Raw genomic sequence first — 22,601 nt, forward strand, 5'->3', positions numbered from 1 at the left:
GGCAGAACACCTGCCTCCTGATGGGAAGTAGTGAATTAATTCCTTGATTTGCTTTGCTTGCATGCACGGCTTTTGCTTTACCTATTGAAATGTCTTTATCTCAACCCACAAGTTTCCTTACTTTTACCCTTCTGTTTCTCTCCCCCATCCCACCAGGGGCGGGGAGCAAGTGAGTGGCTTTGTGGTGCTTAGCTGCCTACCAGGGTTATATTATGACAAAGAGGTTCAACAAAGATTAAGAAAAGACCATTTTTCATAGGTTCCCAGTTTTGTGGTATTGTAAAAGTGGGAGAAGCCTCTAGTATAAAACACTGTCCCAGCAAGAGGGGAAATTATGGCAATCTCCAGGTGATGTCAGGTTAGTTGGAGACTTGATGAGCATCTTTGAGGATTTGTGTGTTGAAATCCACTCCTGGATACATTCCTCCCACCCCCACCAACACGTTCCTTAAACCAGACCTTCCCCCAGAGACTTGAGAAAACAATATCAGAGTAGTGCAAGCCAGAATTTGTACAGGTGGAATCCTGCACCACTCAGAATCAAGGGGTTTACACCATTTCTGTGAGACAACAGTCTTTTACCGTACCACAAAGTGACCAGAATAAGGGCAAGGAACCAACCCCCACCTCAAGAGGATCCAGTCACCAGGGACAACAAACCATTTTTCCTTTCAGTGTATCCCAGGACTTCATGAAATGAAATGCATGACATCTAATCTACTGTCTCTCCTTTACTGGGTTGCCTGAATAGCCTTAAATACCATAAATGCAAATTACAACCTTCAAAGTGACTGAAGGGTAAGAAAGAGAAGGAAAACACAGAATGTAATTCTTATACTGATACAATCAGCACAGTAGCACTGGCCGTCCACATTCTGGTTTATTTTTTGGACAAAAATCATGTTTTCAGGTAAATCATCTTTTGACAAGTTCTTAAAGATTGTGTGGCCAAAAATGCCAATGGACTAAAAACTGGGATCAAAAGATTTCAAGGGAGGTCAAAATTGAGTCGGATCAGATGTAAGTCAAGACTTGTAGTCTCTAGTGGAAACACGTAAGATGGGAAACTCAAAGGATTTGAAGGGAAGCATGACAAAGCCAATGGAATATCAGTGTGAACTGAGGACCCACTGCCTCTAAGTTCCTATAAAAATTCAAGCTATCACTCAGTGCATGTATCATACAGATACAGATACAGTCATCTGGTCATCCTGGATATTACTGTAATTCTAGCCAAAGCATATCAGGAGATTACAACATCAGAAACATCTTCAGCTGAGTCACTGTAGAAAAATCCTGCCATTTCAACCTTATATGTTCCTCTCATCTATGAAAGCAAAATAATAATTAAATAAAATTCTTCTTCAGGTCCACAAATACAAACACGTATTCCCATCAAGCTCAAAAGCTGCACCCAAGCAATCATGAAGGTGTCATCCAGGGATTTTTCAAGGAAACAATGCCCTAAAGACAGAGTGAGTTATATTGCCTTCCAACTCTGAAAAAGCATTGCTTGGTTTAAATCACTTCAGACTGAATTTTCAATGTCATTCACTCAGCAATTCAGTGAAATTGCACATACATGAAATTCTCAAAAGCATTTTATGCCATCTGTTTGGGATACTTAGTGTGAACATATTTGGGAGGTGAAGTTAGTAATTATAGGGGGAGGAAATTAACATATTGGACTAATTAACAGCATCTTCTGGAAAAGAGACAGGGAAGATAACCAATTACAAAACTTTAATGTTTACTGTTCTCCCAGCTATAAATAAAGATCGTTCAATATGGGTCTCCTTGGGTTTTGTTGTTTTTTTTCCCTTCTAAAATATGATTTCTGCACTGTGCCAAAAGACGTGAGCCAGAAAGAAAAGACTCAGACATTACAGACTCTATGGTCTGGTTCTGTACATCCATGCAGCTGAATGGAGCACACCAATGTTTCAATGTGATACATCCTTACTGCTATGAGGGTTCAAAATGAAGGATGCACATAGCTCATCTAATTTTGGACTTCAACATAGTAGAGCAGACTTAGTCACAGGAGCTTGTTATCCTTGGATCCCTTTAAAGAAAAAGCATTTCATTTCTGCTCTGTTTTAGATCCTAGTTTAGGATGAAATCATGCTTTGGAATTTAACTGTATCAACTAGAACTTCACTGACTATGAAGAGGAGATCACTGTATTGCAGACCTCTATTTTTAATGAGAAGACTTAGAGCTAAGTAGTCCAGACAATTTTGAAGATCCTACAATTGTCATAGAAGACAAAAAGAACATGTAGTGGTGGTTAGAAGCACCATGTTGATGATCCACCACACTGAGAAAAGTACATCAGCCCATGCTAAGCAAAAACGTGAACTTTTGTCCCTAGTATGTCCCAAAGTTCACTTCATGCTTACGCCTGAGTCTGCACTTATGTCCAACTGGTCTGAACATGAAGCAGCTTTGGGGTTTACTACATGTATAAGCCCATGCTCAAAGCAGAGTACTGGTTCACAGGATTTTGAAGCATGCTGCAGAAAGGGCTATGGTCACAAGCATCATGGGAAGGTATGTTCTAGAAAAGCTGCACGTTGGATTGTCTCTATATAACAATCATGTTTCATTAATTTTAGAGCAGTGCTTTACCTTTATGATCAGTGATAACTTACAATGATAATGCAATAGAAGAGAGGCTTCTGTGACTTCTCTCTTTCCTTTTGATATTAAAATGCTATTATAGTAGTTGCACTCAGCCTGAGAAGATGCCCTGTGTTCATGCAGCATGTAAATAGCCCAGAAAATTATTTTTTTGTCAACAATTGACAAGTAAATTGTTTGCCAACTTCTAAGACAGCCTGGTGTGAAATTTGTTTTTTTTGCAATAGAAGCTCTGGACAAGAAAAAATACACTATGAATTAATGACAAGTTTTACAATAATATTTACAAAAATATTCAAAAGGCGAAGAACACCTGAAGGAAAGGTCCAAAATTATGGAAGGTTTCACAGAACCTCATCTACCTTTCCTTTGGTTCCTGCTACAGAATGGAATAGATGGTCATTAAAATTTATACAAGCAAATATGCCACATGAGGCAGAGTTGCTCCCTGGAACACAATGGCACAAGTCGCAGAGCTCAGGCTAGATTCATAATACAGGTCAACACACCCATTTATATGCAAATTAAGAGGCAGTTAAGGCAACACAACTTTCAGACCTCAGTCTGATCAGCTTACCTACATCAGCTTATTGTCCTTAAGGAACTGATACAGTCAGAGTAAAACACAATTGATCTGTTATATTATACAGAAAGATTTTTTATTCCTTGAGCCTCATTTCCTTTGTCATTTCTCAGGGCTGGAGAACTGGCTGAATGATAATATCTACATTATTACAAGATATTTTAAACTCCTCCCTCCATGAAGATTTACCAGGGGGAAAGAGAAGTGAAGGGGAAAGAAACAAACTTACTTTTTCCCCCAGTAGCATCACTCATTGCAGCACACCCTCCCAGTCACACTGCAGAGGAGTGGCTCCAAGTGTGCTTCTCCCACTTCTGAAGCAAAGCTGGATCCAGTTTCACATCTCTTACAGTGTCACGTTTGTGCTGCTGCATTTTAGCCAAGAATCAAGCACAATAATCAGTGCTTTGCCCTGCTTTCAAAAACTGGTATGAGGAAAGCAAAGGCGCCATATTCCGCCCACTCCTTCCTGCTGTCTGCCTTTAGCCTTCTAGAGAGTATGCGATATTTCCTTTACTCCACCGTCAGTGCTCTTAAGTGCCTCCACCCTACCTCTGTGTCAGAAAAGCCTTCTGTCCTAACCTAAAAAGTTAGAGTCAGGTCTTGGAGACTTGATGGTGGGATCAAGAAACAGAAATGGCAAAGGTTTGTGGTTAAATATATGTACTGTGTTCTGATTTGAAGAACTGGTGTTTTTCACGGTAAATACTCCATTGATCTGGCCGAAATGATCCAAGGCTCATCCCCAGCTTATATGAGCTGTCAGTCCAGTCAGAGCATCACAGTTTCTACAGTGAATGCCACACAAGGGATGGATTTTATTAGCACATCCACCTACCTTCACCTACCCAGCCTGGATGTCCCATGCTGCACTTGGAGAAACGCAAACAGCATTTGGCAACAAGTCTGGACCAGTCTGGATACGGACACTCTAACTGTACTAACCTTCAACTATCATGTCAGTCAGTAAGTATAGTCAGCTTAACAGATTAAATTATGAAAAAGGGCTGTCATTATTAGTTCACCTGAAGCTCTCTTCAGGTGTGCAAAATTCAAAGTTTTCTTTCCATGTCACACCACTGTACGTTGTCGCCAACGAAAATCCAAGGCTGGAGGCACTATGTTTATCTCAGCAGGAAAAGATGTTCCTGAGGCAAGGACACTTTGAAAATGGAAGTCAACACGAAATGGAGAAATAAATACCTGTGACATTGGTGCGGGCTGACAAAGCTTCACAGTACTTTTCCAGCAGAACAGACAAGGGCAGGTTCACAGAAGATTCACAGTGGAGAACTATCTGGATGAACAGACAGAAATAAAACAAAACAGTAAAGCAGCAGCACAGAATAGATTTTCTCATTCATGAGTACAATAATCCCCAGCACTTTCATAGCAGTTTCCATTCATAATTGGTTCAGGTACAGACATCCCCTCATGACAGAGAAGATTTACGGTTATACTTGCTTAGCTCCATGACATCAAATGGCATTCATCTGACTAAATGTAGGCAACTACAAATGAACCACCTATTCTGGACCTGTTCTTGTGGGAGCTAGTCAATAGCATTAACAAAACCAGGACACAATTTATCTCACCTAAAAGTAGATGCCTAAAATAGAGAAGATGAATCACACCCCATTAAAGATCACATGTGGAATTTTTTCAACTAACTTTTAATGTTTACATAGGTGCTAAAGATCCTTACACATTCAAGAGAGACAGCAGTTGGCAAAGGGCCATTCAGAAGGCTTGAGGAAAGTGCTTCCATTGACTGTATAGGAAAAGCAGGCATCCCTGTAAGGTGATCCTTGGCTCTTTTCAGCCAGTAAAAAAAGACACGAGTTTCTGACCCTCAGAATTCAGAGTGCTGAGCCCTCCACAGAGGGCAAATGCTAGTGAGAAAGAGAGCAATAATATCAACATGGGCACTTCAAGAAAGCTACAAGTTCAGTACAGGACAATAGTACATCTCCAAGTAAATTTTAGGATAAGTATATTTAGAGTTGAAACCAAGGAATATGTTGTCATTTTCACACTCGAAAATACTGAAGTGCCCACTGGAGACAGAGGAGAGAAGCCCACAGAACTGTACTTCTCAACATACAGCTGAGTTCGTATACTGCTTGGAGCAAGAGAAGCTCTTGAAAAGTCCTTTAAGAAAGGCAGAACTCAACGTGGTGAGAAAATTCAGGAGTGACACATCAATGACAGAAACTTCCATTTTCAACCTATGAAACAAAATCTTCCTAACTGTTTCTGAGGGGATATAAAGCTGCAGTAAGACACAAAATGCCTTTGCTTTTCTATTTATGCAGAATGACTCTAACATAATACAGGCAGCTTTTACTTAGGGAAATGACCATACTCCTTGAATGCTGACATTACATTTCGGTCCTTTAAGATGTGTTAAGTGATTGCAGAACCCTTTTTATGTCACTGAATTCCTTGTCACTTAATAAGAAGTGGAGTAAATGATAATGACAATAGAATTCATCAGCAATGTTGGTCTCTAAAGAACAACTGTTCTTTGTACAATACCATTTCTATCTATTTCTCACTTTGCTGTTATTTTAGAAAATAGGAAGTCTTGAAATACAAAAAGCCTTTCTCAGTCTTCATTCTTTTCAAATAAACACCACGAAGCTGCTGTTTCTCCTCCAGGGAGACTCGAACTCCTGCCTGTCATAGCAAGGCCTTCCAGGGTACTCACCATGCATGGTCAGGTCAAGGAGACAGAGAAAGGCAATGGTTCTGTTCTGCAGTCAGGGCAGATGCCATCTTACAAGGCACAGAACTCCAGCCGAGCCTGCCAGAAAGCAGAGTCTGTAGTGGTCATGTCTCATGTCAGACCCAGTCACGTGAGTTGACATAGCAAAGGCATTTCTTCCCTTCTATCCCTCTGCCCCTCTGCTACCTCACAGGCCAAAGCACTGTCTCACTTCAAAGAAGAAACTTGAGACATCTCCATGTACTGTAAATACACTGCATGTTCAGCTGTCTGCTTCGTAAGATGATGGGAAAGAACAGACAGAGGTCAAGCCTAGCGCAGCATGTGTAGGAACAAGAAAGGTTAAATGTCACACTTGCTTTAGGGTCAACTTAGGTTCATTTGGCTAGAGGGAAAAGTGCCTTCCACATATTATGTTACTTTTGCTTTCATTTTCTCTCCACTAACCTCAGTGAACAGTTTGTGTGTGGTACTTTTTAAAAATTGTATTTAAAGCAGATAAACGCCAAAAGCCTAAAAAAACCCTCTTAAAAATAATAAAGAACAGCAAAAAAAGAAACACCTAAGTAATGTAGAATTTTAAAGATAAATAATTGGGCCTGTGACTGTATATATATTTTGAAATATTAGTTGCTTTGAGTAACTAATGCACTACTTTACTCAAACTGCATTTCTCTTAAGACAGCTACTATTCCATGACCTCTTGCCACCAAATCAGTTCTACGTTGCCTTGCACATTTACCTGAAACATGCACAGAAATATCTATCTTAATTTCTCTGAGCCACTGAGGACATTTATGAACAAATAAAAATAATGCACTGAGCCAGAGATTAAGGTTAAAAGGAGTCCTTTAGTTCCTAAAGCAGGGGCAACAACTAGTAGTCTGCAGGCCAGTTCTGACTCTTCAGAACAATATATGGAGCCTTTGGTCAACTTCCTGTTCACATCTGAGAGGACTTTCAGAAAAGGCGTGGATGAATTGCTGTAGTGTGTCACTGTCTGTGTCTCTCGTGGGCATTTCATTAGACCTTTCCCCTTGGCCACGGTCACTGCTCTTCATTAATCCATGAAAGGTCTTCTTCTCTGTCAGAGGGCATGCAACTACAAGACACAATCAGAGGAACTCACCATAAGATCACCTCTAGATATGGGAAGAGCAGATGAAAAGGGCAACAACCTAAGAGAGAGTAACATATTGCTACCTTACGTTGTTCGAAGTTGCAAGACACCAATAGTAGTGTCTGCTCCTCTGCAAATGGAAAGGCTCCAATCTTGCAAACATCTATTTATGCAGAATTTGTTCTTTGTCACACAAGTACTCTCATAAATTCCTAACATGAAGTCATAAAAATACATATGCAACATTATATGATATATGTAACATGCCCCAATGGATCTATATGGAGAGCTCTGGGCATAGAAGAATATCTGACCCATCATAGTGTTGCCTCCTCTCAGTTCCTACCAGAATTTGTGGTTGCTTCATGCAGATTGGAGAGGACTTGTAACTTAACTTTAAAAACAATAAACACAGAGTCCTGGTTTGAAAGATTATTGTGTTCTACTAAGTAGTGAGATATATATATATATATATATAAAACAAATGAACACCGGTACTGTAATTCACCTGCACTGGAGAGGTTTTCTTCTCTCAAACATGTAAGAAATGGCTACAGTAATATAAACAAGCCCCCAAAGCTACGAATAGGATCCAAAACTGTCAACATAGGCATGGGGCTACCACAGAGATACAATGGACAGCATCTTGTGAGTTTAAATATCTAGCAATAAGAAGCACCAGAGTGGATGAAGTCAGCATGACTGAAAACTGAAGGAAAAGAGTTGAAGTGGAACAGGATGACACATGACAGTGCAACATTTGTTGCCAAGATGGAGAAGGTAAGCTGGAGGCAGCAAATGCTGCCAAACGTGGACAGATGCATACGCTCTGCTTTCCAATTCTCACATATTAGAATTCCCAGATACCATATCCTAGTTGTCTAATAAAAGCCACCTTTTTAGAAAAAGCTGTTATGCCTCCCTGTAAAACACCTGCTGGTGGCATGCTGAACAAAAGCAGAGGTGCTGACATCTGAGACATAGTCTCAAAGTAACAGAGCAAAACCTCTCCCTTTTAAAAAAATGTAGTATCTAGTACTTACAAGGTCCTAGAGAAATCCATGCAGTGGAACTGTAACACCATCTCATCAGAAAGCCACTCACAGAAAAGCAGTGGGATTTATCTCAACTAGCTCAGACTTCAAAATAGAGAGAGCAACAGCTGAGCTGATCACCCAGGGACTCCTTTGTAATTCAGGAAGAGAAGTAGGAATTTTTCAGGTGCAGTTCATCTGCCATATTTTAAATCTTTAAGTTGAAATGAATTAGTTGCTGACTTCTACTGACTGCATTATCTGGGTCTCACCCACTATAAGGACCGAGTAACTTAGATGGATCCTTTCTAAATTTTCTTTAGACATTAAATACAAAAGGATAGGTAAAAACATTTTTAGAGGTGATGGCTACAGAAGTCAGGACCATATAACCACCTTATAAAATTATCTGGAGTACTACTGTTTTCTTTCTTTTACTGAGCATGATGAAGTGACCTTCCAACACCAAACAATTTTGTAGTTATCAACCACAAAACATGTGTTCAGTCCACAGCTGACAAGAGAAGGATCCATCTCATGTCTCCATTGCCACATAAAAATGAAGTCTCAGTCTAAACTAGAGAATAAACTAGCCATCTGTGCTCCTTATAAAGGCAAAGCACTTTCCCCTCCTGAGTAGACATCTATGGTAATGGCATGGATCATGTTAGGAGGATGCTTATGCCTACCCTTCATTTCTGTGAAGTTGCACTGCTGTTAAGACTCCAGCTGCACCTCCTCACAGGGTTTTCTGTAAAACATCTGGGAGTGCTGAGGCCTTAAGTTCTACCTTGCTTCAACATCAACAGTGCAGTGAAATTGCCTTCAGCACACAGAAAGCTGCTACTTCGTAGTTTTGCCCCAGAACTAAAAAAAAAAAAAAAAAAAAAAAAAGAAAACCTGTATTTAATTTTTCGTTCTTTAATTAGACAATTCCAATAAGTTAATTTGAGAAATACTCCTCGCTCAAAGGTAATCTTATCAAGTTAAGCTTTCCAAATGCACCATTTCTACCATGAGATCAAGTGTTCACCTAAACATTTGGGAAGGACTGTCTCAGAGCAGCAGTCCAATTAAACGCAAAAACACACTGTTTTGTGTCCACAGAAGCTCAGTTTAGGGAAACACATGCATCTAACTTAACCATGAAAATATAATCAGTGAAAGAGCTCAATGCAGCAAAATCAAAGCAAATCCCACACCTCCTTGACAAAACCCATATTCTGTTCAAATACAGCTAGGGAGTTTCCAGGGCAGGGAGGCATCTGGCAAGTGATGGCAGGGGTTCCTGCCATCATCAGTACTTGTGTGTGAAAACAGATGCTTTGGGAAAAACACCAGGTATTCAGTGGAATGAACTTATAAGAAATGCCAACATTCATCTGAGAAACTCTTTCTCTCCAACAAGAGATGGCAATACATGGGAGAGAATAAGGAGAGCCAAAATATTTGCTGACTACAAATCACCTGAAGGAATATGCACAACCAGGAGAGCGAAGAATGCTACTTAAGAAGGAAAACAAGAGAACAGCCTAGGAGAGGAAGAGAAGGTAGTCTTTTCTGTGGCCAGGATGGATTTATATTCACTGTCATGCGGTTACTTTGTACACAAGATATATGCACAAGAGATGCTTATCAAAGGACAGTGCTAAGAGGGCCAGCACAGTGGAAATACTTTGCTTGTTGAAGAACCAAAAAGGTCAGTCCTCTGCTTCAAGATATCTTTGGCCTTTCTCAACTCAGTAACTTAACTTTGCTAGTGCAGTGGCATTTGGCAGTATACAATCGTTTGGCTCTGGTTCACCAGAAAAATAATTTCCATTTGTGATAGAAGGTCTAAATACAAGTTTTCACAGGAACCTGCAACCTGAAACCTGAGCCAGCTAAGGTTACAGTAAAAGGAAAGACTGCTAGCACAGTTCAAGAAAAACAGTCTCCTTTTCGAATCATCCTTCAGCTCTTTCAACTCCCTGTCATTACTTGTCTCTAAGTTAATCCAAGCAGCTAGATAAAACAGTGCTACTAGCTAGTGAACCCCAAATGATCCAGGAGACATTGCTCTATGATCTTAGAGGCCAGCATGTATTCTGCAGCTCTTCCAGGAAGTCTGGAGAAAGAGAATGTAATTCTGCATGGAATGGGAAGTAGGACCTCAGTTCAATAAAGCAGCTAAACCCAGGCAGTTCTAAGCATGAAATTAAATTCAACTTTATTCAGAAATAAGTTTAAAAAACTCAAACATCTGCTACACTAAGCTCACCACTGAACTTCACTGTTGTCTTTGAAACTTGGAGATCTGCCTTCATTAAGCATCTGCCTACGTGCTCTGCTGAATAAGGGTGTAGAGGGGAGGTTCTTCATCCACTGAAAACCATGCATGTGCTAAGTGGTTTTCTGAGTCACAGCATACAAAGCAAAACTGTTTAAGGCCACCCATGAGCTGAAGTTGTCCAACCAAGCCTCCACGTCCTTCCAGAGCAACGTAAGATATTAAAAAGGAGCAAAATAACATTTGAATCACAGGCTACAGTTTACTTCAAATAGAATTGTTTAATGGAATGACTTTTCAATTTCACATCCTTAAAGAGTTTTGCTCTTCATTCCCCATATCTCTGTACATCATATTCAGAATCTGGAAGGGGAGCAAGCCCTTCACAGCACTCCTGCCTTCATGTCTGCCCTTTTCGTAGGTCTTCACACCAAACCCGTGACTAATTCTTCCCCACTCTTTCCAACCAATTCACATTACTATGAACCCCCTCAGCAGCTCAAATGTGATTCACCTCACTCACTTATTTCAGAAGGCATTACTTTAGGCTCTTATTAGGGAGGAAGGAAGAAGGAAGCACTATCAAGGAACAATCCATCACTTCTGCTTTAAAGATGCACTTTAGGATGACATGACTTACGCACTGGAGACAAAACACACAGGGAATCCAGAGTAGCTCAAGTTTAAAAGTCACGTTTGCCCAAATGAACACCAATATCTCAGCTACCTCTCCCAGGCAAACTCTTACCTACCTGAATAGTCTCTGCAAAGATCATTCATCCATAAAATGTTCCTTTGACCCAAGACTTCATGACAGTTCACTGCTGATTACCAGTGCCACCTCACTGGCTCATTCTTAATTTTCTTTCTCTCCATCCATTGCTTCTTCCTTAAACTGCTAACTTTTGGGCTGAAGCTCACCTTTAGTATGTGAAAAGCACATATCACAGTGAAACTTAACTCCAAGACTGGAACAAGAGAACGTCTACCAACAGTCTTTCACTACCTGAAGGGGAATTACAGAGGAGTCAGACTCTTCTCAGAAGCTGACAGAAAAAGGACAAGAGGCAGGCATCGTTCCCAAGTTGCAGCAAGGGAAAATCTCACAGGACATAAAGAAAAAATTATGCACCATGACAACAGCTGAGCATTGGAAAAGAGGTTCAGAGACGTTGTGAAAAGAGGTTCAGAGATGTTGTGAAATCTCCATCTTTGCAGATTTTCACAGCTGAACTGGAAGAGGCCCTGAGTAACATGATCTGGTTTTGGAATTAGCCCTGCTTAGAGAAGGAGGCTGGACAAGACACCTCTAGCAGTCCCTTCCAGCATAAATTGTTTTTTCTTCCTTGATTCTAGGACATATAGCCCTATGGTAAAAAGAATAATAGATAAGATTTACTCCCAAACCCTTTCTATTGGCAATGCTGTAATTAACAGTTTACAGACTGTATCTTGAACAATAATCAGCAATCTAGAGGCTTTGAGGGTTCTTTTCACTCATGTTTCTAATATTTTGGACTCTGTTCACACAATCATAATTAAAATATTATACCAAAGTACTATGAAAAGGTATTTTTAAATTATTTTTATATTTAAAGATAGAATTTTCTTTGAATTTTTTTTATTCTGTCCAAAAGAGAGAAATACTTTAAGTCTGGCAAGAAAATTTTCATAAAAAGACACTTGTTTTGGGAAAGTAGGGGTTTGTTACACCTAGGAAGGTCTCTCAAGTTCAAGGTGGACTAAATAGCTGATCTCCCAGCAGACAGGACATGAGGCAGGATGAGGAAAGATCCTTACTCCATCTGATTTGGAGCTCACCTAGCCAAAATCCTGTGATGTGCTCTGAGACATCATTCTTGCCAGCCAGAGGGATAACACTGGCCTTCCTCTCTGCTTTGAAAGAATCAATCAACAACAGAAGGAGCAGACTGGTCCCTGGACATCCTCGCCCTCAAAACAAGGCAACAGCAGGAGCACAGCGTTCCTCTAAGTAGCCCTGCGGACTGGAACCGAGCAAGCAGAAAGGTTACGCCTGTAATGGTCACGCTACAAAGTACAGCCACTGGTGCTGGCTCACAGGCCATCTCTCTGCTTCTGCTGGCATGAGTCTCCTGAAACCCAAGCTATGTCTGGGCTGTGGGAGTCTGCTACTGCCACTCAAAGGGAATTGATACTTTAGTGCGTGTACCGAGACGCCTGCTAGCAGAGCCTGCCTGGCAGCCCTGCAGGCAACCTGTTCGGACTCTTCAGCACACTTCCTTTTATTCACTTTCACCTTCTTTCCTCCTTCCTTTCCACTGGAAAAGCCACCCCTGCTAGAGCACAGCACTCCAAAACCTAAGGCAGCGCAGAGATAACAGCACTCAGAAAGCCTCCCACGTCCCAGGAACCTGGGTAACAGCAAGAGAGATTATCCCATAGCCCTTGGAGGCAGGTGGCTCCTTTCCAGTTCTCTGGCACTTCAGCTACTATTACCAGGGCAAGGGTTTAGCATTGCAGTGAGGACAGCTAATGTATTTTAATCTCCATCTGCATTGCTCACTATTTACTTTCCCGGCATGGCATACACAACCCAGAGTGGATAGTTATTCAGCCAGGATTACACAAAAGTTTACAGAGCTTTAATTAGTTTCACTTTCTTACAGCTCTGTTGAAGAAGTACTTTTCAGCTCTTGAAATACCAAATGGATTTTCTTTCTTATTTAGTGAAAACAAGCTGCGTCTCTGTACAAACACATGCCGTTTAATTGATCATTCCCAGAGAAGGACAGCTTCCAAGTTCTCCACCCATTTAGTTCCACAATAGAGCTGTCAATCTGGGGAACAAGACATGCATGGGCAGGAGCAGCACGCTCCCAGCACCTGACTCTCAACGTGGGCTTGCTTGCACAGCAATGAGGTACTCAAGAGCCAGAGGTCAGGATAGGATGTCGAAACCCATCTCTGCAAACTGGCTTTCTCAGAATGCCACTGTCACCGCCACAGCACTTCCCAAACAGCACAGCCTTTGTCAAGATGATGCAGAGCCGGCAGAACTTCTGCTTGTGAGAGCCAATCCAAATGATCCCAGACCCAGAGAACTGATCAGTACTTACAAAAGCATGACATGCTATATATCAGAGCATTGCAGGAAGCATCTAACAATCATCCCCACACTGGCACCAGAAACTGGAACTGAAATTTTCATACATTTGGATATGATTGATGAAATTCAAGCAGCTCTTTATCTGAAGGACAGTACTTGTTACCTGACTCTGATCACAATGGTAAATTACTAGTTTCTGTTTGTCTTCTCTTGTAATAAGGGCCACAGCAAAATTTATCAAACTTTTCAGAGACAAAAAATAGAATGCATGAAGGTCTTTACCCAACACTCACCAGCTCAAATCAAATACAGCTATTTTCAAATCTATTAAGATTAAAAAAAGGATGAGCAGTAAAAGAAAGTAATTCTGTATAAAGAAATAGTTTGTTAAAGCAAGCCAGCAGGAAGTGTTTAGTTGTCAAAGCTGGTTGTTATGAATGGAAAGATAAGGAAGCAAAGACAGTATTTATGCAGTACTTTGCTACATGTCATTGCATATCTACAGGAGGCAAGGAGGTGCCTTGTGGCTCGCTGGACAGCTCCAGCTTTACATCCAAGAATTAATGTTTGCACTTTAAGAGAGAACAGACTACATTTGGGATTAAAACTGGTGTAGGTTAAAAGAAAGAAGGATATGTACATTAGCAAGATTTGATCTATCTGTTTCAATTTATAGACACAGAGTGAAAAGTAAATTCCTGCAAAAATGTAATTTACTGGATAAAATTTTAATCTAAAGTAAACCAGCTTTTCCCCAAAGCCTCCTTGTTGGATTTGCAAGTGCTGCAAACTTGAAAGTAACATAAACTAAAAAGGATCAGATTCAGCAGCGCACATAGCCTGTTTTTACTACCCCTATTTGCTCACCTCCCCCCCTTCCCAAAAAAATAAAATCTGCAGAACTATTAAAAAAATCCAGAAATGTGCAAATGTTTGTTCTAATATAGTATTTTTAAAATATTTGGTTTAACAATATATAGGGCAAAATGAAAATAAAAAGAAAGCAGAAACACACTTCCTTAAAAAGTTGGTATCATTCACTACCCTGGTTTTCTCATTGTGAATCTCTCAGATCATCACACCACCAGCAGGATCCCACAGTAATCTCTTAACACAAAGAAAGCTGATCGCTCAATTCAAAGCAATGAAGAGTTTGCCTTAGAGGAAAATGCCTCCCTCAGGCACTCATTGAGAGCCCTAAGCAATGCGAGTACAGCATACCCCATCTAAGCTAATAAATCAAACAGTGCAAAAGTCTGGTTTAAGTACTTAATCATTTATACTGTTAAATTTTTAGAATGGTTCCTGGCCACATTTTTGCCCCAGGCAATCTCGCGGTATCTCAAACACTTCCCTCCCGGGAATGATCTGGGAGTTAGGCTGCACCATGGACCATTCTCAATGGGCAGTTTGCACACAGTCTCCCCATTTTAGAAGCTGAAGGAGCTTAACAGCACGGGCACAAGGCACTCTCTGGCATTTGGCCTGAAGGCTGAAGAGCTGTCCTGGCAATCTTAATGTACTAGTAGAGATATAACCTGTGAGACTGAAATGAAACAAGCATGCACCTGATAGTGCACACTCTGCAATGAGATCCCTGCACTGTCGTCCTCCACCAGCTTCAGCAGAGGCATGCGAGAAGCAGGGCAGGCACCATTGCTCTGCTTTGCAGTATGAAGGCCACAGAATTTAGAGGACTTAATCATTATTTCTCCTCCGCTCTTCACAGAACAATATGTAAGCAGATGCCTTATATGAACAAAAGCTAAAGGCAGCTTTCTTTCTAGCTAAGGGCAGCTATGAGTATCACTGAAATGTTTTGTGGCAAAACTACCAGTCAGCCAACGTCAGCCATTCTTCCTTGCATACAACTACCTCCTTCAAATATCCACTAATTACCACAAGATGGCTACAGATTTAAACCCTGCCAACATACTACACCAGGAAAGGCTTCTCATGATGAAATGTTTATGCTGCATTAATTCACAGTAGGACTGAATTTTGGCAGTCTCAGACCAGGAATATTACTTAACTTGTCACCACTGGCTGATATACTTAAACTGCTCTGGCTGTTTTAACAGCTTCAGGAGAGCATACGAATTATAGCAAGCTTTGCTTTTGTTTTTGATGAATAATCCTCCCTCCTCCAAATTACGTGAACTCAGCAAGGACTGTATATCAAAATGTCAAAAGATTCATTTGCCTTTGTTTTATCGTTTGTTTGTTTTACACATGCAAGTAAATCCATTTTCCAGTGTATCATATGTACAGAAACCCTCTAAGAGAACATAAATCTCAGATCCTGCTGTTGCAAGTCTTCACCGTTTTGCTGACCAGCCCTGTGAAATCTGACAGGTCATCTGCACCAGGATTTTCACATGGCAGATCTAATTCTGTACTAGAAAGTTGCCTCATTTCATAAGTGTTGCAAACCTGCAGCTCCCATAAGACACAATTGCTCAGCTGCTGGAAAACTTAAGCTTCCTCAATCGCGTAAAGGCCTGCTCCCATAAGGAGCTATGCCTTTTCTCAAATCCAGGAATGTGAACAGAGCCATTGACTTCGAGTCAACTTTCAAGTACTTTCAAGTTAAACAGGAACTTAAGAGCTTTGGATTTGATCCAAAGTTTTAAAACATTGCTCTTGAGCTTCTTGGTGCAAAGTTTCATCCGGCTGTAAAGCAGAGATACAGATTTACCAACAACATTCACAGATGAAAACACACCGCAAAAGAACAGTAAAAGCTCTGCTTTTGCTACAACTGGAGCAACAAGAGCTGTTCTATATACGAGGCTGAAGATTGTCTTCCAACACGTTACTTCCACATACCGCACAGGCGTACACATAAGTCTCTATCAGATGCAAGCATGCGATATCCAAACAAGCTCTTCTATATAAGCGCACTCAGAATACACTCAAAGTACACATTTCTCTCAGACTCAATGCATTTTATGGAAACCTGACACTTTGATTCTTAATCTGTGCTACTTTTTTTTTCTTTTTTTTTTTAATTTCAATGCAGCTGTTTTGTTTTTACAGCAGCAATGTAACTACCAAAATTTACTTAAATAATTCAAATGCAAAGTTACAGGGGAATGGGAAAACTGTCCATAGATTACATCTACACAGGAAGCACATGACATTTTTTGATTAACTGAAAAAGAATTGGGCAGCTCTCAGTACCTGGGTACTTTTGATAACCTCACTGGCAAGAAGTCCCCCTCTCTAAACATAAGCTGAGATATTTTTATGGACCAAAAGAAATCAATAAGGGAAAACAGAGCCTGGAAGAGAAGAAGGACTAAGAAACAAAGATTAGGAAGAATGGGTTTGGAGTTGAAAACAGCAAGTGTGTAGACCCATGGCACCCTGATCCCATGTGCACTGATCTCTGACTGGGGAAAAAAGACATTGGCGGAGCTGAGAAAATATTGTCTCTCTTCTAAGAAAGCTCTGCAAAGCTTTTAAGATTAAATTGTTGCTTGCCTTTGGAGCCTGTTGCTTTTCCTGACCTGGCTTCCCTCTATCTTTCTTTGTAAATTAGACAGAGAGAAAAAAAAAAGACAGAACATAAGGAAATAGATTTTCTTTCTTTATCTAAGGAAATGTTAAAGGTGGGCCAATTACACTACAGTCCAGAAGGATCACTGCCACGTTTTAATTTTGCGGGAAGAGCCTTTACAAATTCTGCGCAAGATCAACGTACCTCCTGCTTAACCTCTCACAATAGTTTTGCAAATATCACTTACCACACTTAAAACTATCACTTAAAACAAACAAGCCACCAAAGAAGTCAGCCTGACTTAGGCGTGTGGGCTGGGAAAGCTGTTTTAAGTCCGGTCTGACACAGGCCAAGCTTATCTCCACCTCATCCCAGCATCACCCAGCAGGAAGCCTGTGATGAAGAAGGACCACGAGGAAAAGCCTCCCTTACATTTGACTCCACAGAAACTCAGAGCAAACACTCGGACGGACGCACGAGCTGAGCCCTGCCCTTCGCCACCCCTGTTTGCCGATCCCTGTGGGGAAAGAGCGACGGATGCTGAGCACGTGCTGCGAGGAGAGGCACCAGGGCGAGATGGTGGGGACCACGGGCACCAGCCAGGGCCACCCGCTGGCAGGAAAACCCCTTTCCTCTGGGGCAGGGGGTTGCGACGCCAGCGGGGTCCCTGTGCTGGGCCTTTTCTGGCAAGGAAAGGGGTCAGGGACGTGACTTTCACAGAGAAGGGGGCAGCAAGAAGGGCCATGGTTCAGCCCAGGGACTCTGAGGGGACCCTGAGGCGAGCGGCCACGGGGAGAGGGTGTTTCAGCGCCTGGAGACGGGCGGGACCCGTGAGGGAGCAGGTAATGGTCCCCAAACGGGCGCTCTCAGTGCCCGGGGTCGGGCGGGAACTGTGAGGGAGCGGGTAATGGTCCCCAAACGGGGGCTCTCAGTGCCCGGGGTCGGGCGGGAACTGTGAGGGAGCGGGTAATGGTCCCCAAACGGGCGCTCTCAGTGCCCGGGGTCGGGCGGGAACTGTGAGGGAGCGGTAACCGCCGCCCGGACGGGGTCTCTCAGAGCCCGGGGTCGGGCGGGAACTGTGAGGGAGCCGTCAAGCACCGCCCGGACGGGGTCTGTCAGAGCCCGGGAAAGGGGCGGCATCTGTGAGGGAGCGGGTAACGGCCACCGGGACGGATCCCTCAACACCCCCGGCGGCGGGCGGGACCTGCGAGGGCCGGGGCACAGCCCCCCGCTTCCCTCACAGACCGAGTGGGCTCCCCGCGGCGGCGGGGCGTCCCCCGCCCTCCCTCCCTCCCTGCCCCCGCGCCATCCCTTTCCCCGGCCTCGGCACTTACGGGCAAGAGCAGGAGCGCGGCGGCCGCCGCCGCCGGGAGGCTGTGCTGCGGAGCCCGCCCCGCCATGTGGCCGGCGGGGCCGGGGTGGAGGCGGGGAGGTGAGCGGGGGGTCTCCCCGGGGCTGGCGCTGCCCGCTCAGCCGGAGCCCCTGCGCTGCACCGGCGCTGCCATCTCCCCCAGCCCGGTCGCTGCCCTTGACCCCTGCCCGCCCGCCGCCGAGGAGCCAGCCCCAGCGCCGCCGGCGCGTCCCAGGGCAAACCCCCGGGAGGGAGGGAGGGAGGGAGCCGGGCGGGGGAGCCAAGCCCGCCCTCCGCCCAGGATGCCTCGGGGATGGAGGCGGCTGGGGGCTCCCCGGGGGACCGCGACCCTCCGAGCCTCCAGGAGCGAGGGGGACCTTCCTCTCCCCCTCCACTGAACCCGAGAGGGGTTTCCCCCCCTCCACCAGGCATTGGGTACAATAGGGATTTCACTGCCCACAGCCCTCCAGAAGCAATGGGGGAACCTACTCCCCGAGCACTAAGTGCAATGGAGATCCCTTTCCCCCAAGCACTGGGTGCAAGGGGGACGCTTGCCGCACAAGCCTCCAGAAATAGCGGGGATCCTCCCCCCCCCCCCCCCGATATATTGGGAATTTCTCTACCTCAGAGTTTCCAGGAACAAGAGGATTCTCCCTGCCCAGGCACTAGGTGCAATGTGTACACCTTTCCAAAATTAGGTGCACTGCACCCCCCCCCCCCCCCCCAATCCTTCAGGAGCAATAAGAATCCCTTCACCACCACCCTCTCCCACCAGGCATTAGGTGCAATGTTAACACCATTACCCATAAATATTCAGGAGCAATGGGTTTCCCCCACTGCCCAGGCACAAAGTGTATTGTGGACCCCCTACAAGCCTTGAGAAGGGAGGGGGAATCCTCCCTGACACTGTGTGTGCAGGGAGAACCACCTGCCAATTCTCCAGGAGTAAGGGGACACCCACCTAGATGCAACGTTACTAGGTGCAATGAGGACCTCCACCTCCAAGATAATGAGGAGCAATTCTCCAGGCTTGCTGGGTACCCCAGGGGCAAAAGAGTTCCAGCCTGTTGGTCACCAAATTCACCAGCGCACCTTCCCCCAAATCTGCAAGCCTGTGGAGCATCCCCTGTGCTATTCCCCAGCTGCAACGGGAAGCCTTTTCTTCCCCAGCACCAAGCCTTGTAAGACTCCCCAACGGCATGTCTCAGCTGGGAATGTACATCCTCCTAGCCAGGCAGCCGAAAAGCAGCCTGTGTGGCTGTTTCTTGTGCACTTGGTCTCTGAAACAAGAGACATTTGTCCTGCTCTTCCCATCTATGGATACTTGCCAGACTGGACCCCTATGCAAGCAAAGGCAAAACAAGGTCACCCCATATCTTCATGCCATATGCACGCTGACACACTTGCCCAGGGGGCTCCTGGCCTTCTCCTCTACTGCCCTAGGGTGGCTGTTGGTGCTAAAGGAATTGGAGTCTTACAGATTTGGAAGCCCGATCCTTTTGGGGCCCATAAGTAAGTTCCTGGGCCTAACAGAGACTAATTACTCCCTGCCTTTTGCATCCAGCTAGGACTCTCCATACAATGGATGCGTTTGTGGTATTGTTAGACTGTGGGCATCAGGCCAAGCCCTGGTCTTCCCAGTGCCAGCAATGAGCCTAATAAGATTTTTTTCTCCTCTGCACCATTCCATCTTTCCAGAGAACAGCCAGCTGTGTTGTGAATCACAGTCAGTACCTGCCCACAGCTGCAGCTGGCACTGTCCCCAAAAGCCCAGCCGTGTCCTGAGGCACACAAGCCTCAGTCACAATTCTGGAGTAGGAGCAGATATGACCTGCTCCTTTCCAGCCCAGCTGCTGGATTTCCTCATGGAGCAGTATCATACACTGCCCATCACCTCTGATGGGCAAAGCCTGCCCTAGTCACCTGTTGCAATGGTCTCCTTTCAGGGAGATGGTGCCTTTTCCTCCCTGAGACACTGCCTTTCGACCACCCTCCTTGGCTTTTTTTAAAATCAAAATAAATTGGCATAAAGGTCATGGTGGCACAGAGGAAAGAGTCCCAACAAATTCGCAGGGTTTGCGAAAGCTTAGCAAGCCTTACTTAGAAGCAGAAGTACCTGAACGTCTTTCTTTGGGGCCTTGCTGAATTATTTTGCCTTTTGTCATTTGCTCAGAAAGCCATAAAACAACAGCTTCCCACCCTCTCTAAAACACATTAAATTAGGGTTTACAAGCCTAATCCCATGCAGGAATCCCACTTAATACAGCGTGAGTATCACAGCAAGGAGATGGGCACTTATATACACTAGTAGACCTGGAATCTTCCTAACACACCAGCAAAAGTTTTCAAAAAGCAGCATTATTTTCTTTTTTCCTCCAGTTATTCAACGGTTTGAATGCATTTAAATATTTAAGCTTGCCTAGTTTTTCCTCCCCTGTCAGTTGCACACCAACATTTGTTTCCTTTCATTATTAAAAGAAAACAAAACCATAACCCAAAGTTGCATTCTTCCAATTAATATGAATGCTTTCATGAAAATGCAAAAGGAGGAATAAATCCAGCACCATTTTTTATTGCATTTAAACATCCACCTCCAGGACTGGAAACTCACGCAACAGGATTACGTGAACTCATGAGAATTGGTAAAGGAAGCCTGAAGCTGCATGTGCACAGACATAGGTCAACTGCCCTGAAACCAGAAAGGTTTTCCAGCATGCCTCTCCATGGCTTTCTGTTATGATTGATCTGTGTTTATTGCGCTGTCCAGAGCCGGAGCCTCATAATGTTAAATGCTGTATTGAAACAGAACAAAACAACCCCAAATTGTGACTATCTAAGGATTAAACAAATCATTCCCTCAGTCTCTTTTCCAGGGCTTTTCCTCTTATAGCTGATTGTAAAGTCCAACCAAAGCTTTCCGTTGACTGGGTTGCTTATAAGGTCACTCCCCTTCAGATCCCCTTGTATTCTTTAAGGGCTGAGCTCACGTTGCAGCTTTTTCTTCAGTCATGGTGCGCCTGGGGACTCTTCTCTCAGTCTTCTCCTTTTACAAAACTTTAAGGATTATTCATCACACTGTCTGGCTTTATGGGTGAAATTGGTCAGAGTTAAAATGGAGACAGAGAGACATACACAGGCACAGAAATACATACACACTCATGCATGTGGATATGGCATAGGAAACATAAACCTTGTTCTTTTAGGAAACAGACTAAGACCCATGAGATCAATACGCAGAGATTCAGGAATGCAGGAGAAGAACGTGACAAGTTTGATCAGCTGGATGGAGCGAGTCTCCATATGGGATCATGGCATGGATCCAATTGTTCAGTTCTTGCCCAAATGACTTTCAGATATTGCTTGCAACCATGCCCATACAAGGATGATTCCCCCTTGCTTGTTTGGTGGTGTGGTTTTTTTCTTTTTAAAGCTCCTGAAACGACTTAGTCATATCTTCAACTCTAAGCCTGCAAGTATTCCCACTTCTCTCAGTGGTGAAACCGTACAGAAAGCATCCTCACTAGAGGAAGGGCATGGCCAGCTCTTGGTGTAACATCTAACACAGTAAGGACCTTGCCGTGTCTGGAATCTTGAGGAGTTTCTACAATACAACTAAGTAACTTGATAAACAGTTTTAATAATAAGCACAAACATCACACAAGACATAAGTACACAAAGGGTGGAATCAGACTGAAACAGGTACCAACTTTGTCTCTCTGAAATATTGGATGACCTTTCAGAGGGATGAGATGTGTTTCAGATAGAGTAAGAGGAACCAACAAAAAGTATCAAATATGTACTTCCAGGTGAGATACAGAGCCCTCATGGATGTGTTACCAGCAGAGCGATGGCAGGGATGACACGATTGGAGTGCTCATCTGCAAAGTGGGACACTGTGTGTCTTAAGCAATAGGTCAGTTTATTGGGGCTGAGCTCCAGCTGCTGCATCTGTCCTATGAGTATCTTGAATGAGCACACTCTGTATCTCCTCTTGAAGTTGAGCCTGGACTGAAAAAGCTCTGGCATCAGGAAGAGATGAGTATGTGGTGATCACAGACATATGGTTGCATGCAGAGTGGTGCTTGCACTTTTTGCTAGACTTTTTGCTAGTGGATCAAAACATCCCAAGAGCCTGGGTTCAGCTGCTGACCCTAGCCTCAACCTCTATCTAGTCTTTCTCTATACTCAGTGCAAAATGCAGGTTTTACTCCTATTGTCAGCAATCAAATGATGCAATCATTTGCAATAAGGCTTTTGGGGACGGTGGACAGACTGGGTCCCCA

At 43.6% G+C, this 22,601-nt stretch overlaps 1 protein-coding gene across 2 annotated transcripts in view; it reads right to left on the bottom strand.

The window, feature by feature from the left end:
- The window catches only part of CRHR2 (corticotropin releasing hormone receptor 2), a 163,017-nt gene extending 144,501 nt beyond the window's left edge, over positions 1-18,516 (bottom strand). The window contains exons 1-2 of one of the 2 annotated variants that reach the window (XM_030010263.2): positions 18,302-18,516; positions 4,430-4,523 (exon numbers count right to left, since the gene is read on the bottom strand). In XM_030010263.2, the coding sequence (XP_029866123.1) occupies positions 4,430-4,523; positions 18,302-18,367 (160 nt within the window). In that variant the 5' untranslated portion in view covers positions 18,368-18,516. Of the gene's footprint in view, positions 1-4,429; positions 4,524-5,936; positions 5,955-18,301 lie in introns of those variants that run through there. The other variant, XM_030010264.2, reaches the window with a different exon arrangement.
- Positions 18,517-22,601: the final 4,085 nt, after the last annotated feature.

The sequence above is a fragment of the Aquila chrysaetos genome, chromosome 3 (genome assembly GCF_900496995.4).
Source record: "Aquila chrysaetos chrysaetos chromosome 3, bAquChr1.4, whole genome shotgun sequence".
NCBI classification, from domain to species: Eukaryota; Metazoa; Chordata; class Aves; order Accipitriformes; family Accipitridae; genus Aquila; species Aquila chrysaetos.